The sequence below is a fragment of the Nuphar pumila genome, chromosome 3 (genome assembly GCF_984573655.1).
Source record: "Nuphar pumila chromosome 3, dmNupPumi1.hap1.1, whole genome shotgun sequence".
Classification (NCBI taxonomy): Eukaryota; Viridiplantae; Streptophyta; class Magnoliopsida; order Nymphaeales; family Nymphaeaceae; genus Nuphar; species Nuphar pumila.
The window spans coordinates 15,499,277-15,525,945 of NC_143251.1; the positions used below are offsets into that span (position 1 = coordinate 15,499,277).

General features: G+C 35.3%; 1 protein-coding gene across 5 annotated transcripts in view; it reads left to right on the forward strand.

Moving 5' to 3' along the window:
- Nucleotides 1-26,669, forward strand: part of LOC149842104 (putative sphingolipid transporter spinster homolog 2) — a 75,752-nt gene that overhangs the window by 22,769 nt on the left and 26,314 nt on the right. For all 5 annotated transcript variants that reach the window (XR_016430755.1, XR_016430754.1, XM_089998903.1 and 2 more), the window contains exons 4-10: nt 9,992-10,096; nt 10,213-10,288; nt 10,664-10,738; nt 21,764-21,866; nt 21,992-22,057; nt 22,162-22,234; nt 23,700-23,797. Coding sequence is in view for 3 of the 5 variants with exons in the window: in XM_089998903.1 (XP_089855029.1) it covers nt 9,992-10,096; nt 10,213-10,288; nt 10,664-10,738; nt 21,764-21,866; nt 21,992-22,057; nt 22,162-22,234; nt 23,700-23,797 (596 nt within the window). In the remaining 2 variants the exon portion in view is untranslated. The remainder of the gene's footprint in view (nt 1-9,991; nt 10,097-10,212; nt 10,289-10,663; nt 10,739-21,763; nt 21,867-21,991; nt 22,058-22,161; nt 22,235-23,699; nt 23,798-26,669) is intronic.

Sequence of the window (26,669 nt, forward strand, 5' to 3'; positions counted from 1 at the left end):
AATTCCTTATTAAGTTTTAATCCCCTTTAACAAGGCTTACCTAATGCATCATTTCATATGAGCAATATTTGTTTGGAAAAGTTTTTTTATGACACATGTTGAATTAAGATTAGTTCTTTATTAAAAGGAATGATCTTGTATTACTATCATATGAAATATGGTTATTTTCTTTGCATCTTGATGCTCTTAAAGATTCTTCAATTCGATTGTTGCATAATTGTCTTCAAGAATTTGTCTCATTGTAAAATTTATGGATTTTATTAATGCTTGTTGCATAATTATGAGTTGGTTCTAATCTTTTAAGTCATATGATTTTGATAAACTTATGAGTTTTTTGAATTTTTCCTCTATAAATATTTGATTTTCTAGATTTGTGCCTTGGTGCAATTTTATGTTGTTGTGAGAAGATTGTTTGCGAGTAGATACATTTGTGGATTTCCTTTTTTTCTTACATGATATCTTTCAAAGATTCATTAATATTTGTGAATCTTTGTGGTTGTTTTGAGATTGGTTGTGAGCATCATTTGAAGTTTCAATTGTGGACTTCATGATTTTTCACATGAGATTTTCAAACTTCATAATCTTACCACCTTTATTAAGAATGCCTATATTGGCCTAAATTTGTTATTTACTCATTCAAGATTATTGTCATTCAAGATTATTGTCATTGCATAAAATTGCATCTATTATCATTTGGTGTGCATATAATTGCACTATCATAGTTAAGGCTTGATTTGACTCTTGGATTATTCCAAATCGGTTATTACACATGACATTGCTTAATATTTCATGTTGTGTTTGTTGCATAATAAGACTTTTTGGTATAAATGACTTCATTTGAAAGAATTGATTATGTTAAGCATGATCCGTGTTTATGTAAAATTGTTGTCATAAGATATATTGTTGTGCATATGATTGATTATCTACCATTATTGGATCTTTGTTTTGATCGGCTCTTTTTATAAAATCAGCTATTTGGAAAATGATTTCCATAAGTGTTTGTTGCCTTCTTATGGTGTTTATATTGTCCATCACAAACTTTATTTGATGCATCAATTTTCTTAGCCTTGTTATTATTACAGAGATGTTTGTTGGGGTGAGTTTATGTGCACCTCGTGTTATGTCACTTTAGATTGTCAAGTTGTAGTTTGACTTTAAATGACATGTTATGTGATCTCTGATTATGAGTGTGTGGCATCACTCGCTTGTTCTTTGGCCATTGACTTTGTTATGGATGCTCTTAATTATGTGTACTTGTGATGGATGTCTAACTTTTTGAAACTGTTAAAATAAGTCTACCTCTTAAAGTTTTTCTTATTAAAGTTTTACTTAAGTCTGATTTTGGTATTCTCTAAATAATGAGGGACCCATATGTAATTTCTTTCTTATGGCTGATCTCTATTTAAACAAATAGAGATTAGACCTAATACATGATAAAGACGTCTCTCTCTACCTCTTTTTCTTTTCTACATGGTATCAGAGCCATCGACCTTGGGGGTGTGACTTTGGGGTCTGCCCCAAAGTGTGCGTGAAGAGTACCAGATCGCGTGAAGGGGCGTGACTTCTGGGTCTGCGCCAAAGCGTGCGTGAAGGGTACCGGATCGCGTGAAGGGGACCAGACCTAAGGTGTGTTCGAATTTTTTTAGAACCAAGTGGTATAGATCTGATAACAGATCTGCAGTCTGAAAAAAGTCATGACTCAGATCTGTAATCAGATCTAAAAGTCGAGGTGGAAGTATGGGTTTCGATCGATCAAATCTGGTGGATACAGGTACGGTGCGGTAATGTTGTAGTGAAGTGGGTGGCGACCTGTTTTTGTCGTGGATGTGGGTGACGACCAGATTTGTCGTGGGTAAGTTTTTTTTGTGTTTTGTTGTTTTGGTTGTCGTAAAATAAGTCTATCTGATCATATATCGTGGACCAACATATTCTTTTGGATCTGATCGTTTGTTCAGGCTGCTGTGAAGCTTATATCGTCTTTTTGTTTTGGATCTGCATATTCTTTTGGATCTAATAGTTTGTTCACGTTGCTGTGAAGATTAAAAAAAAATCTTATATCGCCATTATTTTTATGTTCTACCTGTCGAAAAAAAAACAGGAACTCTTATAGTCGTAGATCTGCATATTTCTTTGGATCTGATCGTATGTTCAGATCTGATCACAGATCTGGGTGTTGTGGTGAAGGCAAATCACTATAGTGGATCGATTCATTGTGGAGCAGTTTATTTGCGAACTGTGACAAGTTGTTTTTGTGTGCACGTGGACATCTACTACAACAGTGTCAGTGGTTGGTTGTGGCTCTTTAGTTCGTGTTATTCATTATGGGTGATGCTAAAAAATCTGATTATAATAATGAAGCTATTGGGGAATATAAAGCCTTTGCCAATCCCTTCTCCTATGGTTCTTCTGTGAAATTAAATGAAACTAACTATGCAAGGTGGTCCAGAACCTTTATGTTGTCCGTGTCTGGACATCGTAGAAAGCATATTCTATTGGAATCTGAACCTAATGATAAAACAGGAAAATATAATACTTGGGACGAAGATAATGACATTGTTATGTCATGAATCATGAATAACATTGAATCTCATATTGCAGATGGCTTAATTTATTACAATACGGCTAAACAGATGTGGGACACTCTTCGAGATACGTACTCTCAAGAGACCAATGTGAGTCGTATTCTACAAGTTGAACAGAAAATATATAATCTACAACAAGGTGACCAATCATTAGCCCAGTACTATGCCTCTGTCAAGGCAACCTTTGAAAGACTGAATGCTCATAGGCCTCTGTGCTGCTTAAAACAGAAGAATCATCAAGAACAGACCATGGTTGCTCGTTTCCTCACAGGTCTATCATCAGAGTTCTTAGTTGTAAAAGTTCAAATATTGACTGGGTCAGATGTTCCTACTCTTGCTGATGCATACAATCGATTGAATAGACTTGCCATCTCTCTTCCACAATCTCAACCTGCATCTCAGTCATCTGCTTTAGCTGCACCATCTAGTTATGGACGAGGAAATACTATGCATGTTAGAGGCAGAGGTATGGGAGGTAGAGGCAAACTCCAAAGTACCTATTGTGGAAAACCAGGACATTTAGAAGATCGCTGCTGGGATAAACATGGACGACCTGCATTTTCTCTATTGAAGCCGAATGTTCCAAAAGCTAATGTTACAAAACTAGAGGTGGAGCATGAAACCAATTCTCCTAGTGAATCTATCACTCTTAGCCGTGCAGAATATGAGGAGCTAGTTTCTCATCGTCCTTCAAGTTCCTCTTCTCCTATTGCTGGTGTGGCCTACTCTATTGGAGACCATTTTTCCCCTCATGATAGTAAGTGAATTATTGACTCTGGTGCATCTAGACATCTATGTGGAAACTCTCAAAATTTTTCAGATCTAAAGGCTATTACTGCACATCGGGGAGTCTCATTAGCTGATGGTAGTTCCTCTCCGGTTATTGGTCAGGAAAATGTCTCTATATCTTTTTCTTTGCAGTTGAAAAATATTCTTCATGCTCCTTCATTTCCTCAAAGTTTATTATCAGTGAGTTGCCTTACAAAAGAGCTAAATTGTAGAGTGATATTTGATCCTGTGTGCTGTCATTTTCAGGATTTGCTGACGGAGAAGAAGATTGGTGGAGGCTATGAAGAAAATGGACTCTACTATCTACATCACCCTGTGGGAAACATTTATGTTGTAGTCGATTCTTCCTCGAGTCCTGTTCAGTGGCATCGTCGTTTCAGACATCCTTCATTATCGAAGCTTCGTCGTGTCATTCCTCAAATTCCGTCTACTACATTATTCCAATGTGAAGCATGTCAGTTGGGCAAGCATCATCGGAGTTCGTTTCTTTCTAGTCAGAGTCAGTCCAGTCATAAGGTCTTTGAACTTCTTCACGCAGATATATGGGGTCCCAGTAAGATTCCTACCAGGACCCAATGTCGTTATTACCTTATCATTGTTGATGACTTTTCTAAGTTGTCTTGGGTGTTCTTAATAAAAGAAAGATCTGAAGTTCCTAGTATCTTCAAGTCATTAATTATTGAAATAAAGACTGAGTTTGAATCTGTTGTCAAGATTATTCACACTGATAATGCCCTTAAGTTTAAAACTAAAGCACTATTGCAATTTTATCGAGACCATGGCATTCAACCCCAAACCTCTTGTGCCTATACTTCTGAACAAAATGAGGTGGCTGAGTGAAAACACATGCACCTCCTTAATGTAGCCCGCACCCTTATGATTCAATCAAATGTTCTTGCTTCATATTGGGGTGATGCGGTTATCACAGCTTGTTATTTGATCAACCGCATGCCTTCATCATCCGTGGAAGACCAAATTCCTTTGCAAATCCTGTATCCTAATGTACCTCTCTTCTCTCTTTCGCCCAAGGTATTTGGGTGCGTTTGTTTTATGCACAGACTCGGACCTGACCGTGATAAATTAGCCACTCAAGTCACTAAGTATATGTTTATAGGCTATCCAAAGAACCGGAAGGGGTATCGATGCTATGATCCGATTTTCCGTCGGGAGTATGTCAGTGCAGATGTATCTTTCTTGGAGTCTATTCCATATTATTCCAGTACTGGTGCTCAGTTGCAAACTGATCAAGATGACTCCTTTCCTCTTCCTGTTCCTCATTTTCCTTTGGAATCGGTGCCCCCGTTACCGAATCCAACTCCACCTACCTCACAGTTTCACAATCCTCCATTGGTGTATGCGCGTAGAGCTCCATCTCCTCCAGTGCCTCCATCATCTTCTTCTCCTATTCCTGATAGCAATGAAATTCATGTTGATGATAACAGGCCAATAACTCTACGAAAGGGGACACAACAACGTACCTTATATCCTATGTCTCAGTTTGTGTCAGATGCCAGAATTGGTAATCAGATGAAAGCTTTTATCTCAGCCTTATCTGCTGAAACTATTCCTCTGAATTATCAAACGACCGTTCTCGATAGCAGGTGAAAGCAGGCTATGTAAGATGAAATGGATGCTTTACTATCTCAACAGACATGAGATCTTGTTGACCCCCCAGTGGATGTAGACATCATTGGATGCAAATGGGTATATACCATTAAGTACAACTCAGATGGTTCAATTGAAAGATATAAGGTCAGGTTAGTAGCAAAAGGTTATACTCAGACATATGATGTTGATTTCTTTGAGACATTTTCTCCTGTAGTGTGGATGAGCACCATCCGTCTTGTTCTCTCGGTAGTTGTTCACCATGGATGGAGTTTGTGTCAACTAGATGTGAAGAATGCATTCCTATATGAGGATCTGTCTGAGACAATATACATGCAACAACCTCCTGTGTTCGAGGTTAAGGGGGAGTGTCAGAAGGTGTGCAGATTAAGAAAGGCGATATATGGGCTGAAGCAAAGTCCTCGTGCATGGTTTCAAAAGTTGTTTGATGTGATGTCAAAGTTTGGTTTTGATATGTCAGCGTTAGACCACTCATTATTTATTAAGAAAACTAACTCAAGCCTAGTCGTTATAGTGGTATATGTGGATGACATCATCCTTATAGGAGATAACATGAAAGAGATTGCAACTACAAAGTCTCATCTTCAAAAACATTTTGTTACCAAAGACCTTGGTCCACTTAGATACTTTCTGGGCATAGAAGTGGCCAGGAGCAGTGAGGGAGTGATTTTGTCTCAACGGAAGTAAGTTCTTGATCTATTAAAAGAGACAGGAATGTTGGGAGCTAAACCAACAAATATTCCCATGGATCACAAAGTTCATTTATTGGACGAGGGGTCAAAACCCGTCGATAGCAGGAGTTATCGCTCGTTGGTAGGGAAGTTACTGTATGTGACAGTGACTAGACCTGATATTGCTTTGGCTGTAAGCAAGGTTAGCCAATTCATGGACAAACTGACAGAGGTACACTAGAATGCTACAATGATGATACTCAGGTATTTAAAATCTTCCCCTAGAAAAGGGTTATTATTCAAGAAGGGGGGTACTTTGGAGGTAATTGCTTACTTTGATGCTGATTATGCTGGGTCTGTAGAGGATAGAAAATCTACCATAGGATTCTGTGTATTTATGGGAGGTAACTTAATCTCTTGGAGAAGCAAGAAGCAAACCGTGGTCGCTAGGTTGAGTGCCTAATCTGAATATAGGGCTATGGGCCAAACTGCAGTTGAATTGATGTGGGTTCGAACCGTGTGGACTGATCTTTAAGTGAAGGTTTCATCTCCTATGGTGATGATGTGTGATAACAAGGCGGCTACATCATATATAGCAAATAATTGAGTATTTCATGAGAGGACAAAACATATTGAAGTTGACTACCACTACATAAGAGATATGGTTCAAGCCGGACATATATCTACCAAGCATGTAATCTCTGAGGATCAAGTTGCAAATATTTTTATAAAGCCATTTGCCAGGTCCAGTTTCTCAAAATGTTGCGGCAAGCTGAGCATGATTGATATTTATGCTCCAGCTTGAGGGGGAGTGTTAAAATAAGTCGACCTCTTAAAGTTTTTCTTATTAAAGTTTTACTTAAGTCTGATTTTGGTATTCTCTAAATAATGAGGGACCCATATGTTATTTCTTTCTTATGGCTAATCTCTATTTAAACAAGTAGAGATTAGACCTAATACATGATAAAGACGTCTCTCTCTACCTCTTTTTCTTTTCTACAGAAACCATAGTGTTTCTAGATATATTGAAAAATTGATATTTGTTTTTAATTGTATTTCTATTACAAGCTTTCTTGCCTTAAGTATTTTCTTCTTTTATGCCTCTTATCTAAGTGTCACTTTATGTAGACAAGAAATGTTGTTCACACCTTTGTGTGTGTTTTTAGCCCATTGTTGGCTTTGTTCTCTTGATCTAGTAGTTGATACACTTGTTTTGAGTGCCATTATATGTAGACAAAGCTTGTTGTTTCACACTATTGTGTGTGATGTTGGCCCATGGTTGGCTTTTGCGTTCTTGTTCTAGTTACTGATACACTCATTTCAAGTGTCATTTTATGTAGACAAGAAGATGTTTAGTCACACATTCGGGTGTGTTTTAGCCCATGGTTGACTTTGTACTCTTGTTCTAGTCGCTAAACATACTTGATTTTGAGTGTCATTATATGTAGACAAGAGATGTTTGTTCACACTTTTGTGTGTGACTTTTAACCCATGGTTGACTGTTGTACTCTTGTTCTAGTCGCTGATACACTCGTTTCAAGTATCATTATATGTAGACAAGAGGTGTTTATACACACCTTCGTGTGTGTATTTGGCTTTTTAGTGGCATTATATTTATGTTTTTGATCTAGTCACTTGTACACTTGATTTGTGAGTTTTGGAGGTCTAATGAGGTGATTGCTTGTAATGGATGAACTATTGTTGAGATTTGCAAAATTCCATATTTATGAGAATTCTTAATTTGGTTTTGATTTGCATTTATCATATGGGATTTCGTTCTAAATGATTTTTGATCCTTACTACTTATTTCTTCCTTGCATAGAAAAATATTTATCGATAAAAGTTCATATCATTGATATGCATATTTGGAAATCACTTTGACCTTTTTGGCATTTAGCCTATAATGGATGTGTGTATTTTACACATTAAGGGATTGTGGTTTTGGCCTTCTAGTGGGTTTCTGTATTTTTCAAATATTTCATCCTTCAATGTGAGAGGTTCTCTATTTAAAATAATATTCATTCTTGACTCCAAGGTGGGTGTTTTGGTTTATTCAATCAAGTGTTATACTTGATTGAAGATTGTTCTTGCAAGTTCATACATGACATTTGTTGGCATTGATTTCTTTTCATTCGAAGGAGTGTGAGAAATTATTAAAATCATCTTTTGTTAATAAAATTAATTGTCTCTTCATTATTGATTTATGCGTATTAAACATGTTTTTTTTTGTGTGCTTTTGTGCACATCCCTTTGTGAGGAATTAGTTCTTGAATGAATATTGTCTCTTTGAAGACATTTCTAATGCATGAAGCTTTTCTTAAAGCTCTTTAGTGTTGACTCAATAAGAAGAGATTTTTTTTTGCCTGTGCATATTGAACTCTTGTAAATATTTTTTGTGCCTTTTTGCATATATCTTTCCTTAAGAATATAGTGAGTTTATCAAAGTGTGTATTTGAGTTTAATCCTCTTAATGATATTTTTACATAATGCTCGATTGAAATATGTAAAATATCTTTTGCATCATTGTCTTGATGAATCATATGTTCCTCTTGTTCAATGTTATGGTTTCTTGATTTATCTTTGAAATATTCTACTTGATTGAAATGCAAAAATATTTTTTACTTTGAGCTCTTTGGTTTGTTCCACAAGATCTTGAAGATGAGATGAAAGAAGTACCTATGATACATCATGGAAGGTGCTTGAAGATGATCATTAAAGACAGTTGAAGGCTGACATTTGCAAAATTCTTTCATGTGCTATACGGATGATGACTTCCATTGAAAACTCTTGAAGACTTGGAATTCTTCTTTTGTATCTTCAAACTTTCTGTTATGCCCACGTAAAGTTTGAGGGGGAGTGTTAATATATATATACATTCGTGTGTATATATATATACATATATGTATATATTTTTCTTTTTTTTTTTTTACATCCAAAAACCCGATAGGGGTATTTTGATAATTTTTCTGCATCATTTTATTTTTAGTTTTTTTTTCTTTTTTCCTTTTTATTTTTAATGACCGTTGGGGCCCCAACGAGTAGATGGGTGGGGCCCCATGTGGTCCCTCTATCATTCTTTTTTTCCTCTATAAATTAGAGGGCTCTCCCTCTTGTAAATTGTGGCTTTTCAAGCCCTCATTCAATAAAGTTCATATTTTTTATGTGTTGCCTCTTTGAAGGTTTCTTGTGTTATCCCTTAGTGGACTATTTCTATATTCCTCATTGTGGGTTTGTGTTTGTCCATTCATTGGACCGTGTGAATGCATTAAGCATTCTTGTTATACCTTTCCGCATACTTTTTAACATATATATGAAAGCAAAGAACACAAGAATTTTCAAGGGCGAAACTGAAGATTTAATGGTCATTCGTAGCTGCATCAGTAACAACTCACAATTAGATTTTCCTGCTCTATTTGGATGGGGGAGCAAGAACTTGGGTGGAGAAGGCGTAGACTGGGTGATAGGCATCTAGGGGTAGAGATGAAGTGTTGGTTGATTTTGGAGGGAAATTAATGGGTAAAGGCTTCTAGAGGGGTTGGCTATTGAGATGAAGTGCTAGGATGCAAAGATCGGGGTTGGGTAGGATAGATGAAGGGTTCTTATTCTTCTAAACTCTAGAATGATCTAAGGTCTAAGAGCCATTTCCTCATTAGAGGTGAGAAATGCTCTCGAAGCCGATCTCAAGAGAGAAGAGCTCAAAGATTAGAATTTCCAAGATATGAGCAATACAAGTGCCATCACCTATTTATAGCTTGGTGAGGCTAAGTACAAGAGAGATGGATCCTCCAACTCTTAGCTGATCTAATCCAAACTAGTAAGAATACCAGAATACAAGCAATTCAAACCCAAACCCAAGTACATAGAAAAAGTTGTCCCATAGGAAGGAAGGGTACACATCACTGGTCATATGTTTTGTTGTTTATCTATCTCTAAATTTTGCTCTCTTATGTGCTTACCTGATTGTATATGGTCTGTGTGTGACAAGTACTCACTATTTATTGTAATTTCTTCTATTTTCCTTCAAGAGAATATTGTAGTCAATATCTGAATATATTTATGATTGTACATGAATCTTATTCTATTTCATATTGTTGTAGTTATATCAGTTTTTAATTGATGTTTTTTCATTTGCCACCACTGCACTATCTAGGCGATGGAAGGTGTGGGCTTCCAAACTCCAGTTGTTTTCTTCTCCAAAGTTTTCATTTTTTTCGTGTCTTAAAACTTGAGCACAGCAGTCATTTTATGATAAATTATTCTTCTGCTGTTTTCATCAGTTCTTTATTAACTTTGGTCATGACTCCTTGATCTTTGACTTTGCAGGCATAACCCATTTAGGCTCATTGGAGTCGGATTGTCAGTCTGGACATTTGCCACTGCTGGCTGTGGTTGTTCATTTAATTTTTGGTCCATCACGTTTTTCCGCATGTATGTCTATTTTTTTTCACTTTCTTTTCTGTGTGAAATGTATGAAATTGGTTCTTAAAGTATATTTTTTCTGGCTGGAAGATTTTCCTATATTTTTGAGCTGTTTTGCATCTTAGGTTGGTCGGTGTTGGTGAGGCTTCATTCATAAGTCTGGCTGCTCCATTTATAGATGACAATGCTCCTCCTGCTCAGGTTTAATTGCTTTTTTATGCTTTACTTCATCACAAACATTAGGCTTCGGGATTTTTATGATTTTTTTTAGAGGAAAGTTTAAATGTTTGAAGTATAAGCCTTCCATTTGTGTTGACAAAGTTTTGTCCTTGAAGTTTATTCTTGAACCATGCATATCCTTTTCCCTATGACTTGAATCTGAAGACCTTGTTAAGCATATTGGAGGGCGGGGGTTTCATTTAGTGCTGAAGTGGCTAACCTATGTCAAATGTCCTGACCTGGATAAAATGCAGTATGCCTTCGATTCATGTCATAATAAAAAAATGATGTTTCATCCCCTGCATTAGATGTTCTAATTTATTCTTTTGCATGTTTATGACTTAACTTTGTTGTCAGAAAACTGCATGGCTTGCGATTTTCTACATGTGTATTCCTACTGGAATTGCTCTTGGCTACGTATATGGAGGCTTGGTAAGTTCTATTCATGATAAAATTTCACTTAAGTAAGGTCTTTATCTTTTCAAATTATGTTGTAGATTCTGACTTTGTTAACATACTTAAATTTTGGCTTCTGAGGTACTGCCCCAACAGGTTGCAAAAAGCATATTGTAACCCGTATCTGCCGGGCCCAAAATAAGATGCATATCTTATCGTAATAAATCATGTTTTTAATAGAAAACCTCTAAAAATTCCAAAAGAAAAAATCAGAAAATTCTAAAAAATTCATAACACAAGAAAAAATGATAAATAAACCCATAATATCACATATCAAGCAGTTATTAGCTGCATAAGACATCGAACATTCAATCATAAAGATAATATGCTATGAACCACATGCATATTTCATAAGAGAAATGTAAATTGTGAAATAATAAACAACAAAACTAAGCTAACAAGTCATAAGATTCATAGCAATGCATGTTTACATAAACAAGAACAAAATCCCAAAGTGTTTTGTCAACACTTAAAATTTTTACATAACCATTTTTTTTTTTCAAGTTCAAACAAAAGTGAAGAACTCCGCCTGTGTATAACTGTTTAGTTATACACTGCCGGTTCCAAGCCCGGATAAAGGAGGAGGGTTGCGGTAGGCCTGTGACAACCAGCATAAAAACTTAGTCATACCCTATGAATATGAACCAATATGAGAATTTCGTTGGGGCGTTCCCTACTGAGCGACGCGCTGTACTCTATAGGCCCGGAGGCAGTGATAAATGGGCAAGGGTTGCTAGGTCGTCGCCCGGAAGCGACGCGTCACACCGGCGCCCGGGTGTGGTGTCAAATAGGCAAGGGTTCCCTCACTTTGTTGGACGGGTGGGGGTAAAGAAGTTAGTCCAAGACCGTAAACTTATGTTAGCCTCTTGGAACATAGGGTCTTTAACTGGTAAGTTGGTAGAGTTAGTAGATGTTATGTGTAGGAGAAAGATTGATATTTTATGTCTACAAGAGACCAAATGGGTAGGTGAGAAAGCAAATGTGATAGAACCTTGGGGATATAAGATTTGGTATACAGGAATAAATAGGAATAGGAATGAAGTAGGGATTGTTATGAGTCGTGAGTTTATAGATAATGTAGTTGAGGTCTGTAGGAAGGGTGATATGAATTTCCTTATTAAATTAGTATTAGGTACAGATATTATTAATCTTATTAGTGTTTATGCTCCTCAAGTAGGTTTAGATGATTCCATTAAGCGTCAATTTTGGGAAGATTTAGATGGAGTAGTACAAGGGATATCTTATGGAGAAAGGCTTTTTATCGGCGGTGACCTTAATGGGCATGTAGGCATTAGTAGGGATGGTTTTGAGAGTATCCATGGAGGCTATGGTATAGGAGAAAGAAACGAAAGTGGAGAAAGGATTTTAGATTTTGGTTTGTCCTATGATATGATCTTAGCAAACACTTGGTTTAGGAAGAGGGAGTCTCACTTAGTAACATTTAAAAGTGGGGTTAATACGAGTCAGATAGATTTTTTCCTACTTAGAAAGAGAGATAGGGGTTGTTGCATCGATTGTAAGGTTATACCGGGAGAAAGTGTAGCTACACAACATAGAGTCTTAATTTTAGATCTTAGAATTAGACAATGCCGCAAAAGGGATAGACATAGGATAGATCCTAGAATTAAGTGGTGGGCACTGAAAGGAGCTAAACAAGGAATGTTTGTAGAGCAGGTAGTTAAGGAAGCTGATTGGTGTCTCGAGGAGGATTCAGAATCAATGTGGAATAAGATAGCGGGTGGCATGAGAAAGGTGGCTAAGGAGGTATTGGGTGAGTCTAAAGGCGGTGCACCGTTAGGTAAGGATACATCGTGGTGGAACAAGGATGTCAAATTAGCTATTAAGGTTAAAAAAGAGTGTTATAGAAATCTAAGTAAGAGTCGTGATAAGGAGAATTTGGAGAAGTATATGATAGCAAAGAAGGAAGCTAAAAAAGTAGTTCGGAACGCGAGGGATAAAGTATATAAGGAGGTTTATGACAAGTTGGATACCAAAGAAGGCGAGAAGGATATTTATAGGCTTGCAAAGATGAGAGATAGGAAATCGAGGGATCTGGGTATGGTTATATGTATCAAAGATGAAACACAAAGGGTTTTAGTCAAAGATGAGGAGATTAAGGAGAGATGGAAAAATTATTTTGATAAGCTATTTAATGAAAGTCATGCTCAGGATCTTGGAGACTTTTCTATTCCTTTTCATAAGATGAATCGTGACTTCATGCGCAAGATTCAAAAGAAAGAAATTGCAGAGGCTTTTAAGAAAATGAAATCAAGAAGGGCAGTTGGCCCAGATGGTATTCCTATCGAGGCTTGAAAATGCTTGGGAGAGAAAGGTTTAGAATGGTTGACAAATCTTTTTAACAAGATTTGGCGGACAAATAAGATGCCTAATGAGTGGAGGAAGAGTACTTTGGTGCTTCTATATAAAAATAAGGGTGATATACAAGATTGGACAAACTATCGTGGTATAAAACTCATGAGTCATACTATGAAACTTTGGGAGAGGGTGATTGAGTCTAGGTTGAGGAAGGTTGTCATGATATCGAAGAATCAATTTGGTTTTATGCCTGGAAGATCAACTATGGAGGCTATACATCTTCTTAGACAACTTATCGAGAGAAATAGAGAGAAGAATAAAGATTTGCATATGGTTTTTATTGATTTAGAGAAGGCATATGATAGAGTACCTAGGGACGTTCTCTGGTGGACAATAATGAAGAAAGGTGTTTCTCTCAAGTACATTAAAATAATTAAAGATATGTATGAAGGAGTAGAGATGATATTGTTTTGATTGATGAGTCTAGAGCTGGGGTTAATGCTAAGTTAGAATTATGGAGACAAACATTGGAAGCAAGAGGTTTTAAGTTGAGTAAGAGTAAGACAGAATACATGGAATGTCGGTTTAGTAAGCAACACAACAATGATGAGAGTGTAGTGAATCTTGGTGAGCAAGAAATACCGGTGGATGATTGTTTCAAATATTTGGGATCTATCATTCAAAAGTATGGAGAAATTGATGGAGATGTAAATCATAGGATAAAGGTTGGGTGGATGAAATGGAAAAGTGCAACTGGAGTGTTGTGTGATCGTAGAATGCCATTGCGGTTGAAGGGAAAGTTTTATAGGACGACTATTAGGCCTGCTTTACTATATGGTACGGAATGTTGGGCTGCCAAGAGACATCTTATTCAAAAAATGAGTGTAGCTGAGATGGATGTGTGAAAATACAATAAAAGATAAGATTCAGAACGAGGAGATACGTAAGAAGGTAGGCGTTGCACCCATTGAAAATAAGATGAGAGAGAATCGTTTACGGTGGTTTGGACATATTCGGCGAAGGCCTAATGATGCTCCAGTTAGAAGGATGGAGGAATGGGAAAATATATTAGTTAAAAGAGGTCGGGGTAGGCCTAGGAAGACATGGATGGAGGTGATAGGAAAGGATATTTATAAATATGTGAAAAATGTGAAAAATGTAAGGTCATTCTGGCATGATGTTTCATGCAATTCTTCTTCATGGTTTTTTGCTCCTAGAAACACCAAATCCTCACTCATGCTGCATGTTGGCTTAAAATATGCTAAAAAATCTAATCATTGTAGGAGAGTATGTTTTATCTATCCAACTATGCATCTACAATATGAAAAAGTAAGTAAATAATGCAAATAAAAAGTGTCTGCATATTCCATTATGAAATTATCGCTTATGAACTTCCTAATCACCTAAAGAATGATCATGTGAATCTACCTCTATATGAATTAAATTATTTGCTTCAATCTGGGCTAACATTGCCCAGAGGTCCTTTTTGACCTTTGTATCCCCAAAACAGTGGAAAAAATTAGTATTGCAAATTAGATTATGACAATGTATCACTTTTCCGTTAAAATTGTTTCTGATATGTTCTTTACTTTATCCATGTATTTTCATAGGTCTAATAGCTGGTTTGGATTTATCTTCCATTTCTCAGTACTTCTTTAGCACCTTCACCAATGGCACTGCCACCTTCATAAAGATGACACAATCAATCCTAAAACTTGGGATGAAAGAACCAACTCTATTACTTCCATCTTGCTCTTTCTATTGTCTAAGGAGAAGCATGCGGCTTATCTGATTGTTTTGCATTTTTACTAGGATAACTAGTTTTTTTAGAATGAAAATATGGGACATTTTCAAAGAAAGTAACACCATTCAAACATACTTCTTAGAAACTGACATCTTTTTCTATATAGAGGGTTACCTACAAAAATACAGTTTGTTAACTTCTGATCTTTTCTCTATTAGGTCTGCAATCAGGAATATAGCACACTCGAAGATTTGTTGTGGAACAGAAAACATGAGTGTACTGCAGTTTAAAACTTTGAGAGAACTTATCTCGAAGAACTTTAGATGGAATCCTATTAGTTAGATAGGTAGTTGCTAATAGTAGCATCAGATTAAAAAAGATGGAAACATTGAAATGCAATTCAGTTTCTTATGCATGATCTTTCTCCTCTTCACAACTTCATTTTGCTGAGTGATAGAAGACAAAGTTTATGCTCAGTTCAATGTCCTTCAAGATAATTATACAATTGGTGTGACGGATTCTTCATGGTCTTCGATCGGTGCTAATAATACTTTCATCTATTATTTGATCATAATTTCCTCACTACATAAATTTAAGGTTAAACTGGCTTGTGATAAAAGAGGAAATCGGGAGCTTGCCTCATTCTTAGACTTCAAACACAAAGTGGTCAATGTAGAGTAGTCATGAAGATATGAGACAAAATACTTGAACTAAGTATAGAATCCATAAGTCTTGGGCCCTAAATGTAATTCAAAAGGATTGTTACTATTGGTGGGTTAGGAGGAAATATCTTTGTGGTATTTGGCTCTTTGACACACATTACATTGAATGTTTCCATCACATCATAATTTAAGCAATCAATGCATACCATGCATAATTTGGACAAAGGAAGATTTCTTAACCTAAAATATTATGGTTAAGTGTGGTCAACAATTTTCCTCTATGTCACACAGACACTTCACTTATCCTTTGTATCCTGTATCAATATGACACAACACTTAGACACTTCATGGATACACTCAAACCAGTTTCACACATAGTCAACATTGTCATTAACTTTACCTATTTTCTTTTATGACCTTATTTACTTATTCTGTATTCACTTGAGCTCTTTTTCTTTTAAAATTTGTCATCAATTACATTACATTTCAATTTCAACTTAGTTTTATTATTTGATATTCCTAATTATGGTGATTTGAAATTGTTGTTTCATATATACATGCTCACACACATACATATATGTGTGTACGGATGTGTCCTCACGTCCTAATATTTTAGAATTGTCATATCGTACCAAGCATATCCACATTGTGTTCCGTTCCCACATCTGTATCCATGTCACAGATTTTTCCCTATCTACTTGAATGTCTTCAAGGACATAGTGTTAAATCTCAAACATTTTGATCCATGCTTTGAAGTTGCTTGGAGTGGCCAAAAACAGAAAAAAGTCACATTAGAAAAGTAGTTAGGACTTTTCTTGTTGCATTAAGTGTTCTAAAGAGATACTGAACTAAAGTAGTTACAAGAATGATCTACTTGAGTAATAGGTTTTCCTCCAACACTCTTAGGTGTTGATCTCCACTACGTATATCTTGCTCTCATGCTTTTATCTCTAGTGTAATTCCTAGGATCTTAGTAAGAGGGGGCCTAAAGAAGAGGCACCGCTTTTCTTCCCAAGTCTTCCTATTGTCTATTAAATTGAAGAACCTCATCCTTGTTCTCTAGAATCCAAAAGACCTAAGCAGATGATGACACAGATCAAAGATGAATGAATTGTTGTCAATGGGTGAAATTTGCATGGCCATTTATTATGATATGATAACTATTTGATGTATATCCTCTTATAATAAATTACAAAAAGACTATCAAACGTATCAGCTATTTAGAAAGAACTGCCCCACATTTTGGTTGATACATTCATCATTTGCCTTTCATCTTTGTCTCAAAGACACTCGTCTTAGTTGGCCACTCTTTGGTCAATGAAATGGCTAAAATGCTCACCTCTTAGCCATATACACCTTAGAGGCTTTAGCCTCTTTAATGAGAATGAGGCCCACACCTCTTTTTCAAAGAGGTTTAAGCCTCACATGAGAGGCATGGGCCTGTCGTAAAATTAAATTTAGTTAATATTCTAATCAAAGAATTAAAAGGAAATTATTTTTAATTTATATATTTTCTTTGAAGTAAAGGTAATGTTAATCTTTTTGTTTTTAACTTGATTTTTTAAATTCTTAATAAGAAAGCTACAAGTCACCTACTTTTTTCTTGTTTACTCAACATTAGTAATGTTATGAAGGGTGATCTTTGCAGATCTTGAGTTCAAGTCAACATTCTAAAAACAAGAGAAAAAACCTAAACCTTGAAAATTATACTGAACAAATTTAATCTCCTCTGTAGTATTGAATTTGTATTTTACCCTTCTTAAGTTGCTACGGTTATTATTGATTTATATTTTATAGTTAATGAAATACCTTTAAAGAGGAATTCACTAGGATCAAACCCTAATTGGCCCTACACTATAGCGGTAAACTCCAGCTGGCCCCACAATGCTGCTCCATACCTATCACAGGTTTGGTCTCATGGGAGTTGAAACTCGTGACATCAGGGGCCTCTAGACATCCCAATGCTTGTCCTAACCAATTGGGCGATCCTGTGGGGGGGCTGAAATATTTTCTATTAGTAATTGTAGTTTTATATATATATTTTTAACCTTTTTCTTGGATACATATTGAGGCTTATGCTTCATTCAGATCTTCCAAAAGTGCCTCATGCCTTTGAAAACCTTGATTTTATCAGCAATGGATAAAATAAGAAAATTATACTTTGGGTAATTGAGATGCATTCATAAAGTACATGCTGTTGATTGTAATAATTGAAAAGTTAGGAAGTTCTTTGTAAATACCTTAGTTGGGTAGCTTTTTGTGATTTTCTGATTCTTTTATTTAGTTCTATGCTTTGGTAGGATACCGGTAGACGATCCTCACCCCCAACACTTCTAGTTTCTTCTAGGAGTACATTTGTCCACAATCTTGACAGTATTTTATTTTTTTTGGGATCAATGATTTCCCAAGTTTGTGCCTTTTTAAGAGCATTAAGTTCTAGTTCCATAGCTTCATTCCAATGAGCATATTGCTTAGCATCATTGTAATGAGATGGTTCATGAAAGGAGTGAAGAGCAAGTAGGCATGCTCGAAAGTTAGGAGAAAAAGAATCATAAGAAACAAATCTATTTGGTATTTTGGAAATCCGATTTGATCTTCTTTGAGAGGTCTCTTCGATTGACTCACTTTGGGAAAAATTTTCAAGGGCACAAGGAGGATTTCTTTCATTCCTTTTAGAGTAGACTTGTATTTGTCTTGAAACATTTTCTTCTAAGTTTTGATCATCACTTGGATGTTCAAAATGATCTTCGCTAAGGGATTCACTAGGATCAATATGATCATCTATGATGTTTTCTTGGGGCAACAAGTCAAATAGAAAGGAATAATCAATATTTTCATTTGGTTGGTGCGAAAAACCATTTTCCTCTTCAAGGAATGTGACATCTTTTGAGATATAAAGTTTGTTCTTAAGTATGTCAAAACACCGATAACCTTTTTGTTTTTCGCCATAACCCAAAAAGATACATTCAATAGCCCTAGGAGAAAGTTTATCATTTTTGTGAGTTAGAACAAAACATTTACATCCAAAAATTCTTAGTCTTTTATAATCGGGAGACATATTGTAAAGTTTTTCAAATGGAGAAAGATTTTTCAAAGAGGATGAAGGAGTTCTATTGATAAGATATGTTGAGGTTAGAACCGCTTCGGCCCAAAAGGATTTTGGAATATTTTTTGAAATTAATAATGTTCTTGTAGTTTCTATTATGTGTCTATACTTTCTTTCCGCAAGACCATTTTGTTGCGGAGTGTTGGGACAAGAGTGTTGGCGACAAATTCCATTTTATTTTAAATAGCTTTGAAAATCATTGGACATATATTCGCCTCCCGAATCGGACCTAAGAATAGATAGATTTCCCAAAAATTGATTTTTAACCATTGCATGAAATTCTTAAAAGAAGGAGAAAACTTCGGATTTGCGATTTAGGAAGTAAATCCACGTAAATCGAGTGAAGTCATCAATAAAGACCACGTAATATGAAAATCCTCCTTTAGACAAAATAGGGGATGGTCCCCACACATCGGAATGAACAAGTTCAAATGGCCGAGTGGTAAAGTAACTTCTTTGAGGAAATGGAGTACCTTTGGATTTCCCAAAAATGCAATCTTTACAAGTCATGTGAATGCCTTTACAAGTATTGTTCAAAAACGGAAAAAGAGACATTTTTACAAAATTTGGATGGCCAAGTCTCTCATGCCAAATTCCAATACTTTTGACTTTTACAAGATTGCAAGATGACTTAGATGGAAGAGTCAAAAAGTCCATAAAGTAGAGGTCACCCCTTCTATGGCCTTGCCTAATCAGCTTCCCTGACTGGAGATCCTGCACGATGCAATCTTTAGGTGAGAAAGAGACTTGGCATCCATGATCGGTGATTTGAGAAACAGAAAAAAAGTTTAAATTAATTTTAGGAACGATTCTTACTTTAGGAACGAAAAAGTTTTTAAAATCAAGTGTTCCAATACTTTCAATTTTTAATGATGTTCCATCGGTAGTTGAAACACAAGAGGATATGGGTTCGGAAAAAACATTTGAAAGAGAGTTTTTATGAGATGTCATATGAAAAGAAGCACCAGAGTCTAGTATCCACATACCTGGAGGTGATGAAGAATAGGCGATGGCGGCTACGAAAGTTGAAGAAGACGTCTTGAGAAGATGTTGGAGAACTTCAGAGATATGATTAAGAGTTTCTTTGATATCTCCCTCTTTGGCACTTTCTTCTTCCTTCTTTGGAGAATTTTCTCCAACCGCGGCTACTTTTCCCTTAAGTTTGGGACAAACCGGTCTAATGTGCCCCGGTTCATTACAATAATGGCATATTATTCCCTTTCTAGGCCTATTGCTATTTTTGTTAAAGTGAGGGGGTCTATATGCTTTAATATTTGATCCGGGCCTAGTAACGGCCAAAACTTCATCACTCTTAACACTTAAGCCAAGTCGAGTTTCCTCTTGGTATATTTCGGCAAGGGCGTCTTCAATAGGTAGAGCTTTGCTTCTATGGAGAAGAGATGCCCTAACTTGTTCAAATTCCGGGCGAAGACCATGAAGAAATTGAAAAAAATGCTCATTTTCAATTTGTTCCCTTCTTAATTCAATATCTTCCGGAGCCACCCACTTAGGCTCAAGAAGAGCAAGTTCATCCCAAAGAGGGGTTAGAGAGCTAAAATAGTCCCAGACACTCATATCCATTTGTTTGGTGGAACAGATTTTTTCTTGACAAAAAATTTGTCGAGCAAGATCCTTTTGGGTATACATACCCTTAATGAAAAACCAAGCCTCATTGGCCCTTCTAAATTTGACAATATTAGCACAATTTTTAAGGTCTACATTGTTCATAAATCATGCCAAAATTTTGGCATGGTTACTTTCCCAATCCTCAATTTTGGATTGATGGTCATTAATAGCTTTGATGCGCTCATCGGCATCTAAAGCTTTTTCAATCTCATTTTCGATTTTGGTGAGAACAAGAGAGGGTTCGGGAGTAGTTCCCATAACAAAACCCCAAAGTTTCTTACCTCTTAGATGATTTTCCATGGCGGAGGCCCACATGAGATAGTTGGACCCATTTAGCTTAAAAGAAAGCTCCACTTTAGAGTCACGTTCCATCGGCACCAAAAATCCTTCCTTTCTTCAAAAATTTGAGAGGCACGCGTTCCAAAGAAAAGCCCATTCACCAACCGAGCTCTGATACCATGTAATGAAAAGAGGCGGAAGCACCAATAGAGCAAAAGACACTCTTTAAGAGTGACCACTAGAGCCAAGAACACAAACACCAAATGTGCACACACAAAACTCTCAAAGATAGAAAATGACTTAAAGTCATAAGTTGGATATTATTGAAGAAAGGAAGAAAAAGGTGAAAATCCCATGCATACAAGAGGAGAAAACCTCCTCTATTTATAGAGGAAGGAGGCTCTAAGAAGGGACCACAAGGGGGCTCCCTTGTAGACGTTGGGAGCCCCAACGACTACAAGTGTGGGGCCCCTTGTGGTCTTACAAAAGGAAAAAAATAAAAAGAAAAAAAGTAAAAAGGAAAAAGAAAAAAAGAAAAAAAGTAAAAAGTAAAAAACAAAAAGTACATTGGCTGTTTTACAAGAATACCCCTATCGGGTATTTCACTAAAAGAGAAACAGTATATATACATATATGTATATATATACTTATATATATACGGATGTATATATATAAGTATATGTATATATATATACATATTTTAACAAACCCTTCTCTCTCTCTCAAACTAGATTCCATTGTCCAACCATAGAAAAGGTCAAGATGGTGCTGTCGGTCCTTGATGGCACTGGTCTGACAAATTTCAATCTTTCACTGTTTGGGAAAATTTTCTGCCATCTTTCAGTTACAAATTGCTAGAAAATCCAGCCTCTTTCGCTAGATTTTCCGGCACCAGTTTCAAAAAGAAAATGGCTGGATTGTGAAGAAGGGGTACTGATCATGATTAGGTAAAATCATAGTCATTTATATGGTTGCTGGTTGGTATTTTGAAAGTATCTCAATATTATCGGGCTTTCTGTAATAGCTGATAAAAACTTCAAAATATCGCCATATTTTCAAGATATGAGTGAAAACGTAGATGTCACAATATTTTGTATATTTTGGAACTGGATTCTTGGAATTTCTTGACTTTACTGCTGTGCTTGTGTATGCACCTTATGGCTCGATCAAGTTTGTACTTTAGTTAATCATTCTTAGCCTGCAGAACTTATGTTAGCAAGTTCAAACTAACAATTTTTGATGAGTGTGATTTGTTTATGTAATGCTAGGTTGGAGGCCACACTAATTGGCGAGTAGCATTCTGGTTAGAAGCGTGCTTGATGCTTCCATTTGCTATTCTTGGATTCCTGATTAGGCCTCTGCAGTTGAAAGGTGGAGAATTTCTCATCTGCAAATTCTTGAAAGGCTCATCCTCTCTGTCATTGTTATTACTGCATCTCAACTTTGAAATATGCTTTTAGTTGTCCTTTTGATGAGTATTCTGCAATTTACTATAGGCTTCTTTTCATCTTCCAAATCATCAATTGTGCCAAACTTTCAGGAGACATCTACAGATGTACAAGGTTTGCTATCTGCATTCAATATCGAAGACCATTTTATTATTTGAATGTTTTCATTTAACAATGGTTTTTGTTAGTCGGTATATAATCTATTTTGCTTACTCTAGATGCCAAAGTGCTAAAGCCTGGTGAGAACACATCAAATGCAAGTGATGCTAGCAGCTTGAACAAATCTTCTTGGTATGTGGATCCTTGCACTCAGTGTTGGATATAATTGCATGCATCGGGGTTCATTCAATCCTGATTTGTTAGAAATTAGAGTATTGTGGTTGATTGTTACTTTGTTAAGAGAGAAGATGACATGTAAAGTTGTCACACACCTCATTTGAAATCTAAGGTCCAACTAAATAATATTCCCAACATGATATCTGGATCAGGAAGCCTTTACAACATGTGCATGTTAGGCATAATAGATATTTTTGCACCAACTTCACTGTAGTGTTGATGGGAATGTAAGTATTCAATAAAGAATTAGCATGTGCTTCCTTTCTCATGAGCTCCATACTTCTTTCAATAATTTCGAACATTTTTGTGTTCTCCAAACACTACCGTGCAACATATTTGACAGAAAACTCCAGTTATTTTCACAATGATATTGATGCCAATTGAGGTGCTCTGCTTTTACAATTTCATCTTGTATTCAGTTATACTCTGTCTTTTGATCTTAATAAATCTATGAAGTAAATCATGGAAGATATCAGGATGGTGTTCTATTTCTCTTAGAATGTGATTGGAGCAGATAAACCAGAGTTAACAAATGTATAAATTCTGCAAAAGACTCTCCGGATGGATATAAGCTCATAAAGAGAACAAATAATAAAGGATATGCAGATTCCATGACCAAAAGTAACAGTAATAGGAAATTGTAATGTCTCCTGATATATGTCTAACAAATTTCAACTACTATGTTCTTCACTCAAGATCTTGAAGAATAAATCCTTGCAAAATCTTCTAATGTGCATACTTTGATTTTATCTAATACAACAGCAACAACAACAACTAACAACAACTACGCCTTCATCCCAAAACAATTGGGGTCGGCGATATGAACCAAAAAAGAAAATCATTCTGGGTCTTCCACATGAATCCTTCTCCTCCAATCATTTCTATCCAATGCCATGTCCTCGGTGAGGTTCAAAGCATTCATATCCGTTCCTATCACCTCCATCCATGTCTTCCTAGGCCTACCACGACCTCTTTTAACTAATATATTTTTCCATTTCTCCATCCTTCTAACTGGAGCATCATTAGGCCTTCGCCAAATATGTCCAAACCACCGTAAACGATTCTCTCTCATCTTATTTTCAATGGGTGCAACGCCTACCTTCTTACGTATCTCCTCGTTCCGAATCTTATCTTTTATTATATTTCCACACATCCATCTCAGCATACACATTTGATTTTATCTAATGATTATATAATATAAAACGTGGCCTTAATTCTTATTTGAACTTTCAGGCAAACAACCTACTCTGAGTAAGATGTTCCCTATGATCATTCTTGCAGCAAAATCACAGCAAATATGGATAGTCTTTTTGTTGTTCAGATAAATTCACACCCTTTTATTAAATATCTGTTCTTGGTACTTAAGACATTTTCAAGGCTAACAAATGTCTTATTTTCTCTCAACTTATGTTCCTTTTAGGTCCAGGAATTCATCAAAGGTTGTGAAGCAAATTTCAAGGTTCTGCAATGATCTAAAAGTACTTCTAGCCGACAAGGTTTATGTTGTAAATGTTTTAGGTACTTGTTTCCATCCATTATTCTTATTCTTTTTCACTTTATCGTGCATAAAAGTTCATGATGTTGCAACTAATATTAACTGAATCGTTCTACCATTATAGATTTACCTTCATTTTCTGCAGTTCATTACATGGATCCTGATGAGTATCCTAATAACTGCATTTTTTTGTAGTTCTTTGAAATAATGTAATTCTTCATAATGTTTTTCTGAATACATCTCATTAATTAGTATCAGCTCAGTTGATGCGCATGCACAAAGCCACAAAATCTCCCACATAGCTTCCTATTGTATCACAGTCCTTGATAATGGGATCTGTGAACAACCAATGAGGGATGATCATGGTTAAGTTTAAAAGTTGTTTTTTTCCTTCACTTTTATTTTTTCCCCTGTTTTCCTTCTTTTCTTCTTCCTCCTCTCGCCCCTTCACCCTCTTCTTCTTTTTCTTTTTTCCTTCTTGTTCCTTCTTTTTCTTCTTTATTCCCTATATATATCTATGTTTTTCACAGGTATATATAGTTATATACTATATATATTATATAATTATAGATAACCTGTGTTTTTTTCTAGATATATTGTATATAATTACATTTAATCTATGTTTTTCAGTTTTATATATATTGTCACAAAATGGCACGGAATCTGAGACACAAGAAAAACAAAAGATTAACAACAATTTTATCAAATATAAATGAAGTCCAAATGCATTCTCATAATGCATTTGGCTAGATACAATAAACCATACATAGCCATGAGGAAAAACAAGACATAAAAAATTAAATATTTTATTAATGAGAAATAGAAAAGTAAATAAATAAAGAAAATTACAAAATTTAGTCATCTTAAATAATGACTAATAATAATAAAAATAAAAAACCCTATTCTACCTTAAAAGTATACAATATGTATACTTATCCTAAACTATCCTTTTACTAAAATCTAAATCACAATAAGTATACTTTAGTATACTTGGAATTACAATGAGAAAGAAAATACAAAAGAAATACAAAGGAAAATATCTATAAGTATACCTTGGTATACTTAGGTATATAAATACAATGCATATTTCTTAACACACACGTACATATATTTGCTACTATCTACAATATGTACAATCTAATTGGAAAATCATAGCTGCAAGTTGTATCCACTCAGGGGCGGAGCCAGGAATTTAAGCTAGGGTGGGCACAAATGCACACTAAAAAGGAAAAAATAATTTTTATGACAAACTATACTAGCAAGTGCAAAAAAATTAAGGAACTGCAAAGTGTCATATTCATAATTAAGAACCTTGATTGAAACTAAACATGTTTTCAGTAATAAAGAAAATTATTTAAGAACGGCAGAGTACCATAATAACATGCATGTATAATGTTGATTAAAAAAATACAAAAATAACTAATTATTATTCATCTCATTAAAAACCTAAATGCTAATTGAAAAAAAAACCACAAAAGCTCTACTTATGTACAAGCATGTAGAATCATGTTTAATGTTAATTAAAAAAACACAAAAATACCTAAATTAAATGTTCATCTTATTTAAAAACAAAATAAAAATCTAAATGGTATTTGAAAAACACAAAAAACTCTAAAACCTAATTAAATACATGCTATTTAAAAAAAAACTAACTTAAAACCTCAATCCTAGTAAACGTCATTCATAGTTTTCACACATTAACTAATTGAAACAAAAAATAACAAAACCCCTAAATTTCTAACTCAAATCAAGCATGTGGATCATGTATAATGTTGATTAAAAAATACAAAAATAACTAATTAATATCCATCTCATTAAAAAACTAAAGGCTAATTGAAAAAAAACACAAAAAGCCCTAAACCTAAATGCTAATCGAAACCCTAATTCTTGCATCATCAATTATGCCATAAACACAAGAGAGAGAGTAAACCTCATCCTATGCGTACAACGGCAACGTCGTGCGACGGTTGGAGGCTGCCTCGGCCTTGACCTGGTCAAGGTGGGCACGTGCCCACCCTCCCCTTAATGTGGCTCCACCCCTGTATCCACTCAATCTATACTCATAAATGTGTTCAACATGTTTTGTTTGCTAGGAAACACACTTTGAATCATATTTTTTTAATGTAGCAATATGTTTTTTTATTCTTGAAAATTTGACACATCGTGAGCCATTGATTTTTGAAACCTAAAACCTGCTTACATGTTGCAAATATATGATCTAAAACCTATTTTTCTACTAGACAAATCTATAAGAAAATTTGCAAAAAAGTTGGAAAATATGGTGTTTCCTACTAGATTGTATGTACAAATGACTCTAGAAAATATCTATCCTATATATAGATGGACTTCTATATTTGCTTCATTCATAATTGTTTGTTTTTATGTTCAATATTATGAAATTGTACGAACTTTGTGATATGTTACACCATAGTACACACTTCATTCATGGCCACAATCATATGTTTGTAACTAAAATTTAACAAATCGTTGTGATATTTGTACTTTTCTCAGTGTTTTGTTCTTTTGGTTCCCTCTAGGTCGTTTAGTCCTGCCTCGGCCTTTTAGGATCTTTCGCTTAGGCATGCCTAGCACTTCTGACAACTAAGGGCCTATTGAGCAAGGAATTTTTAGGTCATTGATGGTGGCATTAGGGGATTGAAGATGGTTTGGTGAGTTATACATTTGAAAGCCGAATACAAGTTGAAGGATGGGTTGTGGCTGTTAAATTGTATCTTTTAATATATATATATATATATATAAAAAGAGAGATACATATATATATATATATATATAATGTATATATGTATATGTATCTACTTACATATATATAAATATATATTTCTTTAATTGTAAGCCCTCAGGGGCATTTTGGTCATTTTTCATTTTTGAGCATAT